Genomic DNA, 14320 nt, shown 5'->3' with positions numbered 1-14320 from the left:
CTATTTTTGGTGTCCACCTCACTGTCCTGCAATTTGCTGCTGCCCTCTGTAGAGCAGAGTTGGTTATGGTGTATTTTGGGATTGACATTCTCCCAGGAGCTGCAGCCCAGCTCCTGCCAGCAGCTCCTTAGAACTTGAACAGTTACTTTTGCTGCAAGGGCCAAGTCCTGAAATCCATCCCCCTTCCCTCACCCCAGCCATCTGTAGTACTTTTCCTCAGGTTTGGAATTGTTTGTAGTATGTGGAAAACACGATAGATCTAAATCATATTGCTTGGAGCTGATTGACATGGGCTTATTCCTTGAAAAGCTGACATCTCCTGGTTTTCATGTGGAGTACTAATGTGAGTAGAAGGGCCTTGCTAATTAAAACTCTTTTGGAATGGAGCTTGGCATTTGCTAATGATCTGGGGAGTGGGAAGGAGTGTGTTGGGGCCTTTTCCAAGGGGAATTGCATGATGTGCAGTAGCATTAATGAAATAGATTTGTCTCTACAAAGAAACAAATCTGTGAGCTGATGATCTCTTGGTGTGTTGCTTGAAATCCCATTTATACACTTAGGGAACATGTGCTTAAAAATTTTTTTTTTAATTTGTAAGAAAGATTGAGTTTAGAGGTTGCCAAAATTTGATAGCTGCTTTCTATGAAATACTGCTGATTCCAGGTAAAATCTGCTTGCCTAATTATTTTTTTCAATTAATTTGCATTTCTGTCTAAGGAGGTGACTGTGACTGTGTAGGTCAGTGTTACCTAATCAGTATTTTGTTCCTCATAAAGCACTGGTGTTCCTTTGGAAGCTAAAAAAGGAGCCATCAACAATATTTCTTAGGATTTAGCAGGCAAAATTCTGGTGCTTGTTTTCCCAAATGCCAGTTCTTTTCTCTCAGGGTCAGTCTGAATCCATGACCTTCCTCTGGGTGCCCAAATATCTCTAGCATCATAAATATCTCTAGCACTTCACCTTGCCCTCCTCTCTGCACCGTGTATTAGTAAATACACTATAGAGTGCTATTTTATTCACATTATTCCCATCTCCTGCTTGGCAAAAGTCATTCTGTCATGCAGCTATGGCTGGGATTGCATGTCCTAATAGAATTTAGGTATTGTTGGGTTTTGTGGGGGTTTTTTCCTGTTGCATTATGTGATACAGATAATAGATGATATGTACAATACAGCTCCAAGGGGATTGGGAGAGGAATTAGGGCAGAGTCTTCACTTCATGCATTCTGCCAGAGCCTGAGTTACATCCACAACCAAATGAACTTGTGATATTTATTTAAAAATAAGTAAAAAGTAGGGAGTGTGTCCCAGTGATTGCAGTGTGGTTATTATATGGGCTATAATTAGTGCTTGGAGTGAAATGTAGTTGGAGTGTAACTGTAATCCACAGCAGGATTGCTGTGGAGCTCAGGAGCTCATGTAGTCCATGTTTGTGTCCCAAACTTTCCTTGTTTCTCTTTGTCTGGCATTTTGATTTCCAGAGCCCATGAATTCACAGACTCTTCACATTGTTTCCCATTATCCTGACTGTGGTGACATTTTCCCCAATGTGTAGTGTGAATATTGTTGCATTATTCCAAGCCTGTCACACTTTTTTTTTACACATGAACATGGAAATTTTCATGGTTTTTTGTTTAGTATCAAGGGTCTAGAAATGTCATTAAATATCTATGGATAATGAAGCCCTAGAAAAAATGTTGTAGGTAGGCTGTGGTAGCCTTTTGTAATAGCACCTTGTAATGACATTAGGTCAGAAATCACGTGCATTGTACTGGTCGTACTTCAAAAAGGGAATTGTCTTCTGGAAATTGGGCTGGATCATTTCTTAGGGTCCTTGCTGCATCACAGACTTACCTTTAACTTGTCACCAAAAACATTTGAGATAAGTAACAGAACATTTGAAAAGTAAAATCACAAACTCTTGCAGACCTTGCTTTGATACAAAATAGACAGGTTTCTTTTCATGCTCAATTACTAACTATATTCAGAATTAAAGTAGCTTTTCTCCAAGTGTTCACAGTAAAGTCTTCAGTTTTGGTCTCCTAAACAGTGTATTCAGTGCATCCAGCTGATTGAAAATGCAGTTTGTAGCTGTAAATTAACTCTTGGTAACTTGAATAATTTCAGATATGTACACTTCCCTTTTTGGTATTTCTTTTGCAGTCTGCATAGGGAAAATATCTGCCATCTTTTTCCCAGGTGTCTTCTTTCCTTTATAACCTCAGGGCTGGACTGATTTTCTGTAAGCATGATTTTTCTCTGGGTTTTAATCCCCACTCAGGTTCAGAGAAATACAGTAACTTTGACTTTGTTTTTCCATAGCAGTTGGTTTCAGGGTCAGGCTGGGTACCAGTGGCCACTGGAAAGATGTTCAGGGTGCTGCCTCACCAGTATAGAGGGCAGCAGCAGTATCCAGCGTGGCACAAGGCAGGAGTCATGGAGAAACCAGCCCAAGAGTGGATATTGGATAGGTCAAGGAGGATCTTGGCATCAAAGTTTAAAGGAACTGAGAATTCTTGATTAAGGAGAGATTTGGGACAGAAGGGTGGCAAGGATTTAGGGTAGAGCAGTATTAGGATGTCTCTTACAGCCCACCTCAGCAATAAATATATTTGTTTGTTTTGATGGTGTCCAAAATACCCACATTTAAGCTCATCTGAAATATTTGACTTTTTGTACCCTCCACTGACAGCTTTTATTATTTTTGTGTTCTTACTCAGGGCTACTCAAGGAAGTAGAATTTTTGTCAAAGGAGAAGCTTGAACTTCAGTGTCAGGCAGAGAAGGACCATTCCAATTTACGCTCTCAGATGAAGGTGTTGGAGGTGGAACTGGAAGAGCAGCTGCAAAGTAACCAAGACCTGGCTACAAAGTTACTGGAGATTACTGAATTAAAACAGCAAATTGAAGTTCTTGAAAAACAGCTCAAAAACCAGCGGCAGTTCATGGATGTAAGTAAGAAACCACGTTTCCGTGGGTTTGGAGGTGGTAAATTCTCATCCTCGTTTGAGCCAGGCAAAGTGGTGCCCAAAATGGGCTCTGTTTTCTGTTTTGGTTGAAATTAAGACCTTGGTGTTCTAGTCTCATTAAAGAAAAAAAAAAAAAGGTAAAATTTCAATTCAGTTTTTGTAGTATTGCAGGATAATTTTTCCTTTTTATTAAATGATAATTGTAGTTTACATGTATGTTGTAGTCAAAAAGGTGCTTTCTCTTTTTATTTCCCTATCACTGCAGATACGCTTTCAGATATGCTGATTAATTATTAATAATAAGTTAATAATTTTTTCTCCCCCACAAAAACAAACCCCAATTATTCTTGTACTCAAGATTGTAATGAAATCTTCAAAAATATTTTGATTCTCTCTGGCTGGATTAACAGGAACAAGCCATAGAAAGGGAACATGAACGCGATGATTTTCAGCAGGAAATTCAGAAATTGGAAGAACAGTTAAAACTGTCAGCAAAATCACAGACTTCAGGACAGTCCAGAGAGCATAGGGTGAGTAGCATCACACTTGGTGGCCAACAGAGTTGGTTTATTACAATTAAATACCAAAACTGTATGTGTTTGGGGGTCTGGCTCATGGGAGAGTTTTTTTCCTCTGTTACCAAGAGAGCAGATTTTTCCCCAGTTAACTGAACTACATTTAGGCAATGAGGGTGGACTTATATTATTTGTTATGGAGGTGGAAACTGTTGCAGGTGCTTTACAATCAAGTTTCTGAGTCTGGTTTAAAGGAACCTCTGGGCCTGGTTTAAATGAACCAAGGAGGACAACACTACAGACACTCCATTCTAGAAAGTTCATCTGAGAAATGACTTCTGGGTTTGAAATGTGTTTATTTTTTCCACCTGAACAATTGTAATAGAGATGTCGTTTGTCTGCATGCCTCATCCTATTTAAGTTTATAAATGAGTCCTTGTTTACACAATTTTGTTTGTTTGATGCTTGGCTTCAAAGATTAACCTTTGCCTTTTTTTTTTCTTTTTGATTGGTTGGGTTTTTTTTTCACATAAATGAACATTATACAGAACTATGAATTGATTCTACAGGTATGGAAAACAGCATGAATGTCTCTTAACTTTTCTTTCCTTCTCCTTTCAATCCCTTCTAGATATGCTTTAGCTTTTTTCCTCTTCTTGATATGTCAAGGCATGACTTGGAGCTAAGAATACAGGTTTTAGGGTGGCAGAATTCTTGCAGGGAATGAGTGACTGCTTTCAATTGAATTTCCTGTACATAGGTACTCAGTTCTTCTGGCATATTGTTCAGAAGTGTTACAGGCAGTTATTCACTGCAACAGCCTTTTGGTATAAAAGGAGAAGTTGAGGTTTGGAGCATGAAACAAAGATACTGGAATGTTGATGATAAAACTCTGCCTTTTGTTTGTGGCCTGGCTCTTACCAAAACTTGTGAAGTAGTTAATTTCATTTCCATCTGTCTGTTTATGTATAGTTATGGAATTGTGTACCTCAGTGTTAGAGTTGCACATCCATGTCTTCAATATGAATGAATCTCCAGGGAATTCGTTTTCCATGCTGGAGGGCACAGCAGAAAAAATGAATGCTGTAGCTTTGCAGGTTCTCTCAGAAAGGATGAAAACTTACTTGGAGAAAAACACACAGGATGGTAACTAAGCAGTTGACATCTGTAGGATAGGGTGAGGTACGTAGGCATTCTGTGCCAGGAAATGTCAGTATTTATTCAGTTGTTTAATGAAGCTGTAACATCAGTAAGTGCTTAACTCACTCCAAACCAGCTCAAGTGACCTCCTGATTTCTGCATGTAGCAGTTATAACAAGTTTCCCCCTCTGGTGTTTACTAGGTACAGGGTATGTACCTGGTGAAGTGGGATTATTTTGTGAAGAGAGTGCTCACTGGTTCTTGGGAGCTGCACTGTGAGAGTGAAGGTTGTGTGGAAGGGTTTCTCAGCTACAGGATTGCAGCACCAGCTTTCTAGCCATGTGGTGTTAAAAACATGTTTTTTATGTCTGAAGTGTTATAGTTTGGGGATTCTGATGCCAAAATCTGGTAGCATTTGAAAGATTAGACTTCTAGGTGATTTTTCTATACCCAAACGCTTTACTGTAAGACCTGTGTTATGGTCAGCAGTGGTTAGTTGCTGATGAGAAGGGAGTAAGATACATACACAGCCAAGGAAATGTTAGTGCCTGTAAGCAGCTTGAAAACATCATCTTCATAACTTTTGGTTTTCTTAACCAGTCTCCTACACTTTCCTTGTTAATAAATTTGACTCTTTGGTTTGCTCAAGGGTGTTTTCCTGCTTTAGTAGTATCTGCACAATACTTTGAAGATGCAAAAATCTATGTTAATGCAAAGAATTTTTATTTCATAATGTTAAAGTGGGATTTACATCAATTCAGACACTTTCTGATGAACAAAACATTTATTTTGTAAAATCCCATCATCCTTGGCTCATGGGTATTGACCAAATTACTTCTCCATTCCGACTGCTTTCCTGCCTGAGCTTGCTTGCACTATGCTAAATGACTTTATCACACCCTGAGATAGTCTGTCTGTCACACCAAAGCTCCTAGCCTTGCCATTACTGGGATCAATGAATGACTGTTTTCCTGCAGCTAAAATTCCAAATCTGTATTCTCTTCATATTTAAATGATTTTTGGAAAGCAAAGTACCTGTCCTACGTTGACTCCTGGGAGTCTCTCTGATTGCATATTTATCCTTCAGTTATTGGTATCTTCCTCTAAATTGGAATTCCTTGGAATATTGGAAGAGAGTTCTGAAGTTACAGAAATAAATCCAGTGCTATTATTAACTCATGTCATCTTGGTGGGTTTTTAATCTGATAGCCAACTGACCCCATCACCAAAAGGCTCCTTTGAGAGTATACCTTCATCTAGTACTTTGAGAGTACTGCAGATGTTGAGAGAGTAATCAAACATGTTTCTAAGAGCTGCTGCATTTGGAAAACAAGATTTCAGAAAGCTAACTTTTTCTTACTTTCTATGCATATTTAGTTTTATTTCCACCTGAGATTTTAGCACCACTTTAATCCGTAGTAAAACCTCCTTCAACGTGAAGTAACTCTTGCTTTCATCTGGCAGAAAATCTGTTCATATTGCCTGAATATCTGTATACTGTGATTTCTGTGTAGGTAGAATCTTTGCAAGCAGAAATAAAAGAGAAGATGGATGATTACAATAAACTGTTACTAGAAAAGGAGAGAAAACAACAAGAAATTGCAGCTCGTGATAAAGAGATAGAAAATCTGATGGCACAGATCCAAGAGCTGAAGCTCAGTGGTGCTGAGGTCTCAAAGACTGTACACAGCTTGGAACAACAGCTGCAGAAAATGAAGAAAGTGGAAACTGAACTGAAACAGGTAATTTTGAAATCCTTATTTAAATGGGGTTGGCACTACATGACAGTGGCTTTATGGGGGTTGTCAGTAGTGTTTGTGATGCTGTCTGGCACCCAGTGCTGAGTTACACTGGTGTATTAATGGCACAGATCACAGCCACAGCTTTAAATAATCTCTGGTTCTACCAACTCTTAAGTCCATTATAAAGACTTATATACTACTTGTAAGTAGTATGTACTTAGATACTTCTTATAAGACTTAAGTAAGACTTATTGAAAATGTTAGTATGAAGGCTGCTTTTAACAGTTGTCATGTTTGCTGCTTTGAGCTGCTCTTGAGCTTGTCTGGAAGCTTCTGAGAAGGTGCTGTAACTGAATATCAAACCACTGAGGGTCTTTATTAAGTACCTGTGTTTAAAATCTAATTATCTTAGTCTGTAGCCCTTCTTGCTCTGGGTCTGAAGCCAGATCTTTTTGCCATAGTCCAAAACTTCCATTGCTTTGTTACTACTACAGATTTAATCACAGCCTGGAGTTAAGAATTACAATCCATTTAGCACAAGTTTGCTGTTGAACAGAAGAGGCAATTACTGCCTTAGGTTTCTTGTCAAGCTTTCCTTTACTGTATTAAGTACAGATGTGTATGCTTATTCTTTGGACAGTTCCCAAGTGAACCTTTCCTCCTTGGACTGACCTAGCTCCTGAGAACGATTGTGAGAGAAGGAGGATCAAAAACCAATTTTTTTTCAATATAATAAGCTATGGTAGCTTGGCAGATCACAAGCTGGACGAACTTAGTGCTGCTTTATCACATTCTGACTGAAACTGAACTTGATGTGTTTATGAGTAGGTTTTGATCCATCCAGAACTCTTCATTTCTTAAACTGTGTCCATCTATCAGATTTAGTTTGACACATATATGGTGTCATATCAAATTTGGAAATGGCTAGAAGAACAAGATGTTATATTCTTAAACATATAAAGTGTTGTGTAACTGAGAAAGTGTAATTTATCACTGAATGCTAAATTTTCTGAAGTTGCTAAACTTGGATTACAAAAAGTAAAGGGGTAAAAACTTAAATGAGCTTAAAAAAGCATTCAGTTGTTTTGAATTCCTATTTCTTTATAGGCCACTGGGATTATGTACTGCTCTTTTTGTACTGGGTGTGTCAGGGTCAATGAAGTCTTTCAGCAGGATTGTTCTGGCTTAGTAGGTTTGTATATTGACAGCAATTAATTCTGACATTAAAAAAATCATTTTTCAGGACAAAGAGGCATTGCAACAGCAGCAGTACAATAACCTGATCCAGATCTCTGCCCTGCAGTCTAAGCTGGATGAAGCAAGGCACCGAGTGCCCGTGGATGGCAGCTCTGCCCCAGTGCTGAAGGAGCAGCTACAGGCAGAGCAGGAAGCACTTCAGGCCAAGGAGAGAGAGGTGAGAGCTTTGGGAGAGTTCTACAGGCTTTGAGTTGCTTTGGCCTCAATGAACCTTCCTTTTTCTTGCTTTGTTCTGTGTTCATCTCCCTTCCTGCTGGGAACTTTGAGACTGATCACTATCAGTTGTAAACTGATCTTCCTTTCCTTCCAAAGTTGAAATAGGCAGTTAAGTTTTTGAAGTGAGAGATAATTATATAATAATTTATATATATATTTATATATCATTTTATTTTAGATAATTATTATATGTTATTACACCATAATGGTGTAATTTAACCTGCATTGAGAGAATGTTTGTGGTGAATTTTTGTTTCAAGCTAAGAAGAAACGCAGAGAAAATTGCTCACAATATCTGGAACTCTTATTGGATTTACAGTATAAATGTATACACAACCCCACTGTATTTTTATATTATTATAGTATCTGTGATGTAGAAACATAGTCCAGTTAAGGATGTGTAAAGAAGAAAAGCAGTAGTGATCCTTCAGTCAATTGTACACCATTCTTTCAAGAGCAGAACAAGATAATAAAAATTAATTTCTTCAAGAGGGAATTTCCATTTCTCTTATCAAGTCTGATTTCAACAGTCATAATTCCCAAAGCCATTATATCTTGCTCCCCATTAAGGCCAGAGATGATAAAAACAGTGGATGGCAACATCACACTGCAGAGAGAAGTGTGGTTATTGAATCATCTCTTTGTTGTCTGTCTTACTGGGATTGGCACTGCAAGGCTCATTTCTGGCTTCTGGGAGGACAAGGATGGTGTTTATATTGACTGCTTGTGTTTGTTGCACATCAAATGCTAATTTGTCTTGTATTGTTACATCCAATGACATCAGTCAAGCCTTGGTTGCTTACAATACAGATTAATGGATCTTTTGTGAGCAGGTAGATTTTCTTTTAAAAAGTAAGCAGAAACCCACCTTTGCAGTACTTTGGTTTTACAGATGAGGAGTTGGAACACAAGCTTATCACTCTCTTTTTATATTTATTTATTTATGTTTTAATAATGCAAGCTGATTAGTTTAAATCACTGCATTTGAAGTTACTTCTTGTCATTAAATAATACAATTAATGAAGTTTTATCTTAGAGGACTTAATTGAAACAGCTCTGCTTTTTTTTAGATTGCAAGTTTGCTAGACCAAGTGGAACAATATAAAGATAACTTGAGCAAGAAAGATGAGGAGATATTGCAGCTGAACTTGCAGTTAGAGATACAAAAAAACTTGAGTACTTCCAACATCATGCAGCTTCAGGCAGAGAATGCACACTTGCAGGTAGGTTCCTCTAGACTTAGTGCACTGCCTAAAATGTCAAAGACATGCTTGCTTGAGTTCTGAGGTCTTCATTTCATGATGATGTAAACAGATTTGGGTTGTTTCACTTGCCATCAGAATGTTACATTACCTTTACAACACTAATGCTGGGTATCATAGAACCAAAGCCTCCCAGTATTGTAGATTCATGCTTGTAGCATTCTCTTCTGCAGTGATTTGATTTAAATCAAAAGCTGAAGTTATTTTCTAATAACCTCAGCTTTTGAAGTTGGGGCAGTCTAACACAGTGGTGTGAACCTGTAGAAGAAGCTGTAGTTGTGTTCCTGAGCTCTTCACCATTATAATAAGTAAGAGAATGTTTAAATCAAGTCCTCCTTTCTAATGAGATTTTTGTTTTCTCTGGTCAGGAGGATCTAACAAAACTTCATGTGAAGCAAAGCCAGGACCTGGGCATTAGTGATTCCTCAGCTTTGTCATTCCCACAAGCACTGCTTGAGGAAAAGAATCAAGAAATCGATCACTTGAATGAGCAGATGAAGAGACTTCAGCATGAGCTGCAGAATGCTCTGGAGAATAAAGTAAGAGTGCTTACTATATGTTTGTTGCTTAATTTTTGGGGAGAAACAAGGTGTGCAGATTCTTATTGTAAATTGTATCTGTTTGATAATTCTCTTAGGAAAGGAGACATTATTTTGAGAATTTACCACCTGAAATGTGTGGCTGTTCTTGCTGTTAAATGGGTGATTTAATGCCCATGTGACTCAGAAGAGAAATATAAACTCTGTGAGCAATAATAATTGCCTACATACAGTAATATTTAGTCCTTTTCCTTTTGCATAGGTTGCAGAAGACCAAAAACCTGAAATTGAAGAGCTCAGGTCACTGGTCGAGCACCTTCGCCTTGACCAGGAGAGGCTGCGGAAGGACAAGGATGAAGAGGTGGAACAACTCCATGGAGTCATTGAGAAGCTTCAAAAAGAGCTGGCACAATTTGGACCAGTATGTCATGAAGACAGTGACAACCAAGTTTATTTCTATGAAAATGCCTTGGAAAAGTCAGTGGAAAACCTTCAGAATGAGTTGAAGAAAGGACTGGTGGCTTGTCAAGGTGATGCTGAACCAAACAGAAGAAACTCATCGGTACACTCCAAAGTGAGGGAACTTCAGGAGGAACTGGAGCTTGTCTCAGCTTCTAAAGAAGCTCTGCAGCAGCAGCTGGAAAAAAAGGAATTGCAGCTCAAAACAGAAGTGGAAATTTTGGAGAAAAAATGCCAACAGTTGCGAGAGTCATCAGAACAGTCTGTTGCAGAGCTCACCTCCCTGAGAATCCAGCACCAGGCACTTCAGGAAGAATACAGGATTTCCCAAAGTCTGTTGTCTCAGAGAGAGGCTGAGACAAAGATGGCTACATCTCGAGTTCAAGAACTTGAAGATAAGCTGAAAGAAAGGGAAGCAAATATTCTAGAGAAAGAGATGCAAATTAAGACAATGGCAGATCAAAGAGAAGCTGACACAACTGAGCTGCAGTACTTAACAGAAAAAGCAGCAGAGCTCCAAACAGAGTTGGAAAAGAGAGGTTCAAGTCAGGCACAAGATGTTTACAGTCTTCAATTAGAAGTTTCTAGACTTGATTTCCAGGTGCAAGCACTGAATCAGAAAGAAGTAGCTTACCTGAGAGAAATCAAGGAACTGCAGGGGAGCACTGCAAAACTGAAAGGTGAAATCAAGGCCCACAGGAAAGAGCTCGAAGCCCTACGATTGGAAAGAGCTGAAATTCTTTCACAGCTGGAGTCTTGCAAGCAAGTAGGTCATGAAGAGACTCAATTTCTCAAGCCATTCTGCCAGAGTAAAAGAAAAGATGTAGCCCTTAAAAATGGAATGCAGGAATTAGAAGCAAATATTGATCAGTCATTTGGAGTGTTAACTTCGCCTACTGCTAGACTGGTATGTTATTTGATTTTTAATAGTATTATTTGTTGTGGAGGTTTTTTTTTTAGTAATACATTTTTAGATTAATAGCTGAAATACATTTTCCCCATTTTACTCTATTTTGCTTGCAAGAGTAGTTAGTAGGTGATATCCCTTCTTTCTTTCCACCTGTGAGTTCTTTCCAGCTTATTTTTTCCTCCTGATCTATTGAGGATGCAGAGTGAGAGGATGGGCACCTGCAAGCCAAGCAGGTGAGCTACCCACCCATGAGCTACCAAGACTGTTTGCCATTCTTCATGGAATGGAGAACTGCTTGAAAACACTTCATCATGTCTCTTTACAGAAATTCTTATTTGCTGTGATTCTTTCTTGTAATCTTCTCTAGAACCATTTGCTCCAAGTAACCTAACTAATCTTCTTAAATTCTTATAAAACCACTCAATTTTAGAAAGCAGTAGGAGCCAGGTGACCCTTGTTTCAGAGAGCTGTAGAAATCTGTCATACACCAAGTTACTGTTTTTAAAGGCCACCTTACAGAGGTCGTAAGTGTTAGTTAAGAGTGTTTGTATGAAGAGTTGGGGTATACAGGAAAGGAAAAACATTCCCTGTCAGGCTTATGTGGATTTTCAGGGCCCTGCTTGGCAGTGTGTTACAATAATCATCCAAAGTAGATGAATTCTTTAAAGAAATAAGATAATTGCTATGTATAATGACATGTTTATTTTTAAAGCAGAAATGAAGAGTGTACCTGTGCAAAACATGTGATCATTCCTGGCGTTTGTATTTTTATTTGTCTGGAAGTTCAAGTCTGGAGCAGTGCCATCAGTGCCTGGGTGACTCTGTACATTCAGGGTCTGCCCCAGAAATCTCTCAGGAAAAGGAAATAGCTGGGAAAAGTGTTAAATGGCCCATGCAGACTGATGCACTTCAGACCATGGGATGTGTCTGTACAAGGCAGCAGACTTCCAGTCCAGTGGCTGCTGGACCATGTTGTTTATACAGACAGGAATTCTCAGATCCCTGTTTAAAAAACAAAATTAATTTAGGATCCAGTGAAGAGAGAATTGGTAACATTTTGAAGGATATCAGGGAATGCTGGCATGCTGGGGACAGTTAAAATTATAATAATTTTAAAATAATGATTCTAATAATTTTTAAATTATTAAAAACCCACTTTCAAGTAGAAACTCAGACTCTGAAAGGTTTAAATTGATGTTTGTGTCAGTATATGTGTTTTATTTCCATGTTTAAGTGGAAGTTTTTAAGTAGGCTGAGGAGGGATAATTATCAAAATTGGAGAATATGTTGAATCAAAGTAAATAAACTACCATGTCTTCAAGCATTCATTACAATAGACTTTTTTTCCTATGGATCTAGCTCATCCAGCTATTAGAAAAAGTATAATTCAGCATTCTTAAAGGAGCAAAGAATCCCTCCTATATTTATGCTTGGGTTCCAAAGTGTAAACAATGTGAAAATTAGGAAATTTATTAAAATGAAAGCTGGAGGAGCAGCAAAATTTGTAAAATCTTGACACTGGGCTTAAAACAGTTGATTAAGAGGGATGATTAACACAAAAGGATTAAGGTAATGGTCTAAAATGAGAGGGATAACAATTATTCACTGTACCTGACGAACTAACAGGTGTGGAGGATGAGATGAAATTTCCATGTTGACAAGTTTAAAATAAACTAAAATATCTTCTCAAATAGTGCATTATTTAGACTCAGTCACAGAATCAGAGGTGAAAAGAGTAATTTTACCTTAAAACTACTTAGATAAAGTGATTGAAGGAAAAATCAACCAATTCTAAAAGGTCTTTAAGTGCCTGTTTCTCAGTTTGTAAAATCATACTCAAATTCCATTGAGCAATTAATATGTTATTTCATTACAGGAAAAAGATGAAGTTATGTTTGACATGACAATTCACAATAAAAATCCAAAAACACAGATGAAGCAATCGCAAGAAAATATCTTATGCCAGGAGTTGGACCTGATCCACAGCTCTGAAGGGGATCAAGATTTGAAAAAGCATTGCCAGCAAATGTTGGAAATTCATCAAACTCCTGATTCACCAAAACACAATTTGAGCATAGACAAAGAGACTCCAAAAGATTTCCAGAATTTAATTGCAAGTATGTCTTCATGGGGCTCGCCTGAGATCATGAGGAAGCAAGATATGAGCATGGAACTTCAGCCAGTGCTTCACCTGACCCCCTTCTCAGAAGCTGAAAATACAGATTTTCAAATTGTGCACTCAAGGTCATCCCTGCAAGGAGAGAATTCCATATCACTGGGATATTCTAACCTGGATGAAAATGTCCGTGGGGATGCAGCAATGGGAGTAGATAGAAAATCTCCAGCTTTTTCTGAAAGTACCTATTCTGTTGATGATGATGAAGATATGGAGAAAAAGCTTCTGGTAAGTGATATTTCATGTCTGATTTACTTCTTATTAAACGAGACTGCTCAGCCCTGTTACCCTGGGATCATTGAGGGGCCATGGGCTCCAAGTAGTAGAAACCTACACACTGCTGGGAGTAGGTCTAGTCAAGTTCTGCATATACAATTATTAGTTGCTCTCTTACTGTGATAAAAACGGATAAATTTGTGACACTTAATGTGTCAGTAATTGAGCTAAACATGTAAAACCTCAGTGTACTCCAACAGCTCCCCACTTCTTCACCAATCTGTTGTTGAGTGTTAGAAGAGACTTTCAAAACTGGATAATAGAGGCTTTTCTTTTTAATGGCAGTATTTTATATATTGTATACATATATATTGTCTGTATTCGGTTATTTCACAGGAAGATAAAGTCTGTATTTAAGAAAATTTCTCTTTGGCTGTATATTTTTGTGCCTTGCTTTGATGGGTAATTAAATATAAATAGATGTGTCTTAGAACTACTAAAAGAAGAAAAAATTGAGATGGAATGGCTTCCAGAGAGCACCAATGTTGCAATTAATCATGGTATTTGCCATGTCTAACACTTGGATCAAGTAGGTATTGGCTAAAATCTGCACTAGTCAAGTTGTCAGAAATGCTGAAACCAGCACCTACTTTCAGAAAACCGAAGTAACATGAAAAATATCTTTTCAAGCAGATTAGAGAAGCTGATAATTTGACTTTAACCCCTTCTGATTTACAAGATGATGAAAGATCAAGAGCATCTGCCATGAGCGATGGATGTGGCAGCGGTAAGTTGAACTTTATAGACTCCTTTTACCTTTTGGTAACCTCGATATTAATACGTGTTTCTCCTTTCTCCCATTTTCTTTTACTGTGGGTCTTCTATTGGAAAGCTAGACCTTAGGCAGGTGGGTTTTTGTTA

The 14320-nt window shown here is 38.1% G+C and overlaps 1 protein-coding gene across 12 annotated transcripts in view; it reads left to right on the top strand.

Annotated features, from left to right (window-relative positions):
* PCNT (pericentrin) overlaps positions 1 to 14320 on the top strand; it is a 69828-nt gene that overhangs the window by 37437 nt on the left and 18071 nt on the right. For 7 of the 12 annotated variants that reach the window (XM_030951975.1, XM_030951974.1, XM_030951976.1 and 4 more), the window contains 10 exons: positions 2720 to 2949; positions 3378 to 3497; positions 4031 to 4051; positions 6137 to 6364; positions 7608 to 7778; positions 8908 to 9060; positions 9468 to 9638; positions 9901 to 11004; positions 12884 to 13411; positions 14090 to 14186. In XM_030951975.1, coding sequence (XP_030807835.1) covers positions 2720 to 2949; positions 3378 to 3497; positions 4031 to 4051; positions 6137 to 6364; positions 7608 to 7778; positions 8908 to 9060; positions 9468 to 9638; positions 9901 to 11004; positions 12884 to 13411; positions 14090 to 14186 — 2823 coding nt within the window. The remainder of the gene's footprint in view (positions 1 to 2719; positions 2950 to 3377; positions 3498 to 4030; positions 4052 to 6136; positions 6365 to 7607; positions 7779 to 8907; positions 9061 to 9467; positions 9639 to 9900; positions 11005 to 12883; positions 13412 to 14089; positions 14187 to 14320) is intronic. The other 5 variants (XM_030951979.1, XM_030951968.1, XM_030951977.1 and 2 more) reach the window with 3 other exon arrangements.

This window comes from Camarhynchus parvulus, chromosome 7 (genome assembly GCF_901933205.1).
Source record: "Camarhynchus parvulus chromosome 7, STF_HiC, whole genome shotgun sequence".
NCBI classification, from domain to species: Eukaryota; Metazoa; Chordata; class Aves; order Passeriformes; family Thraupidae; genus Camarhynchus; species Camarhynchus parvulus.
Note: the sequence above shows the minus strand (reverse complement) of the source record. Positions and strands in the feature narration are given on the sequence as shown.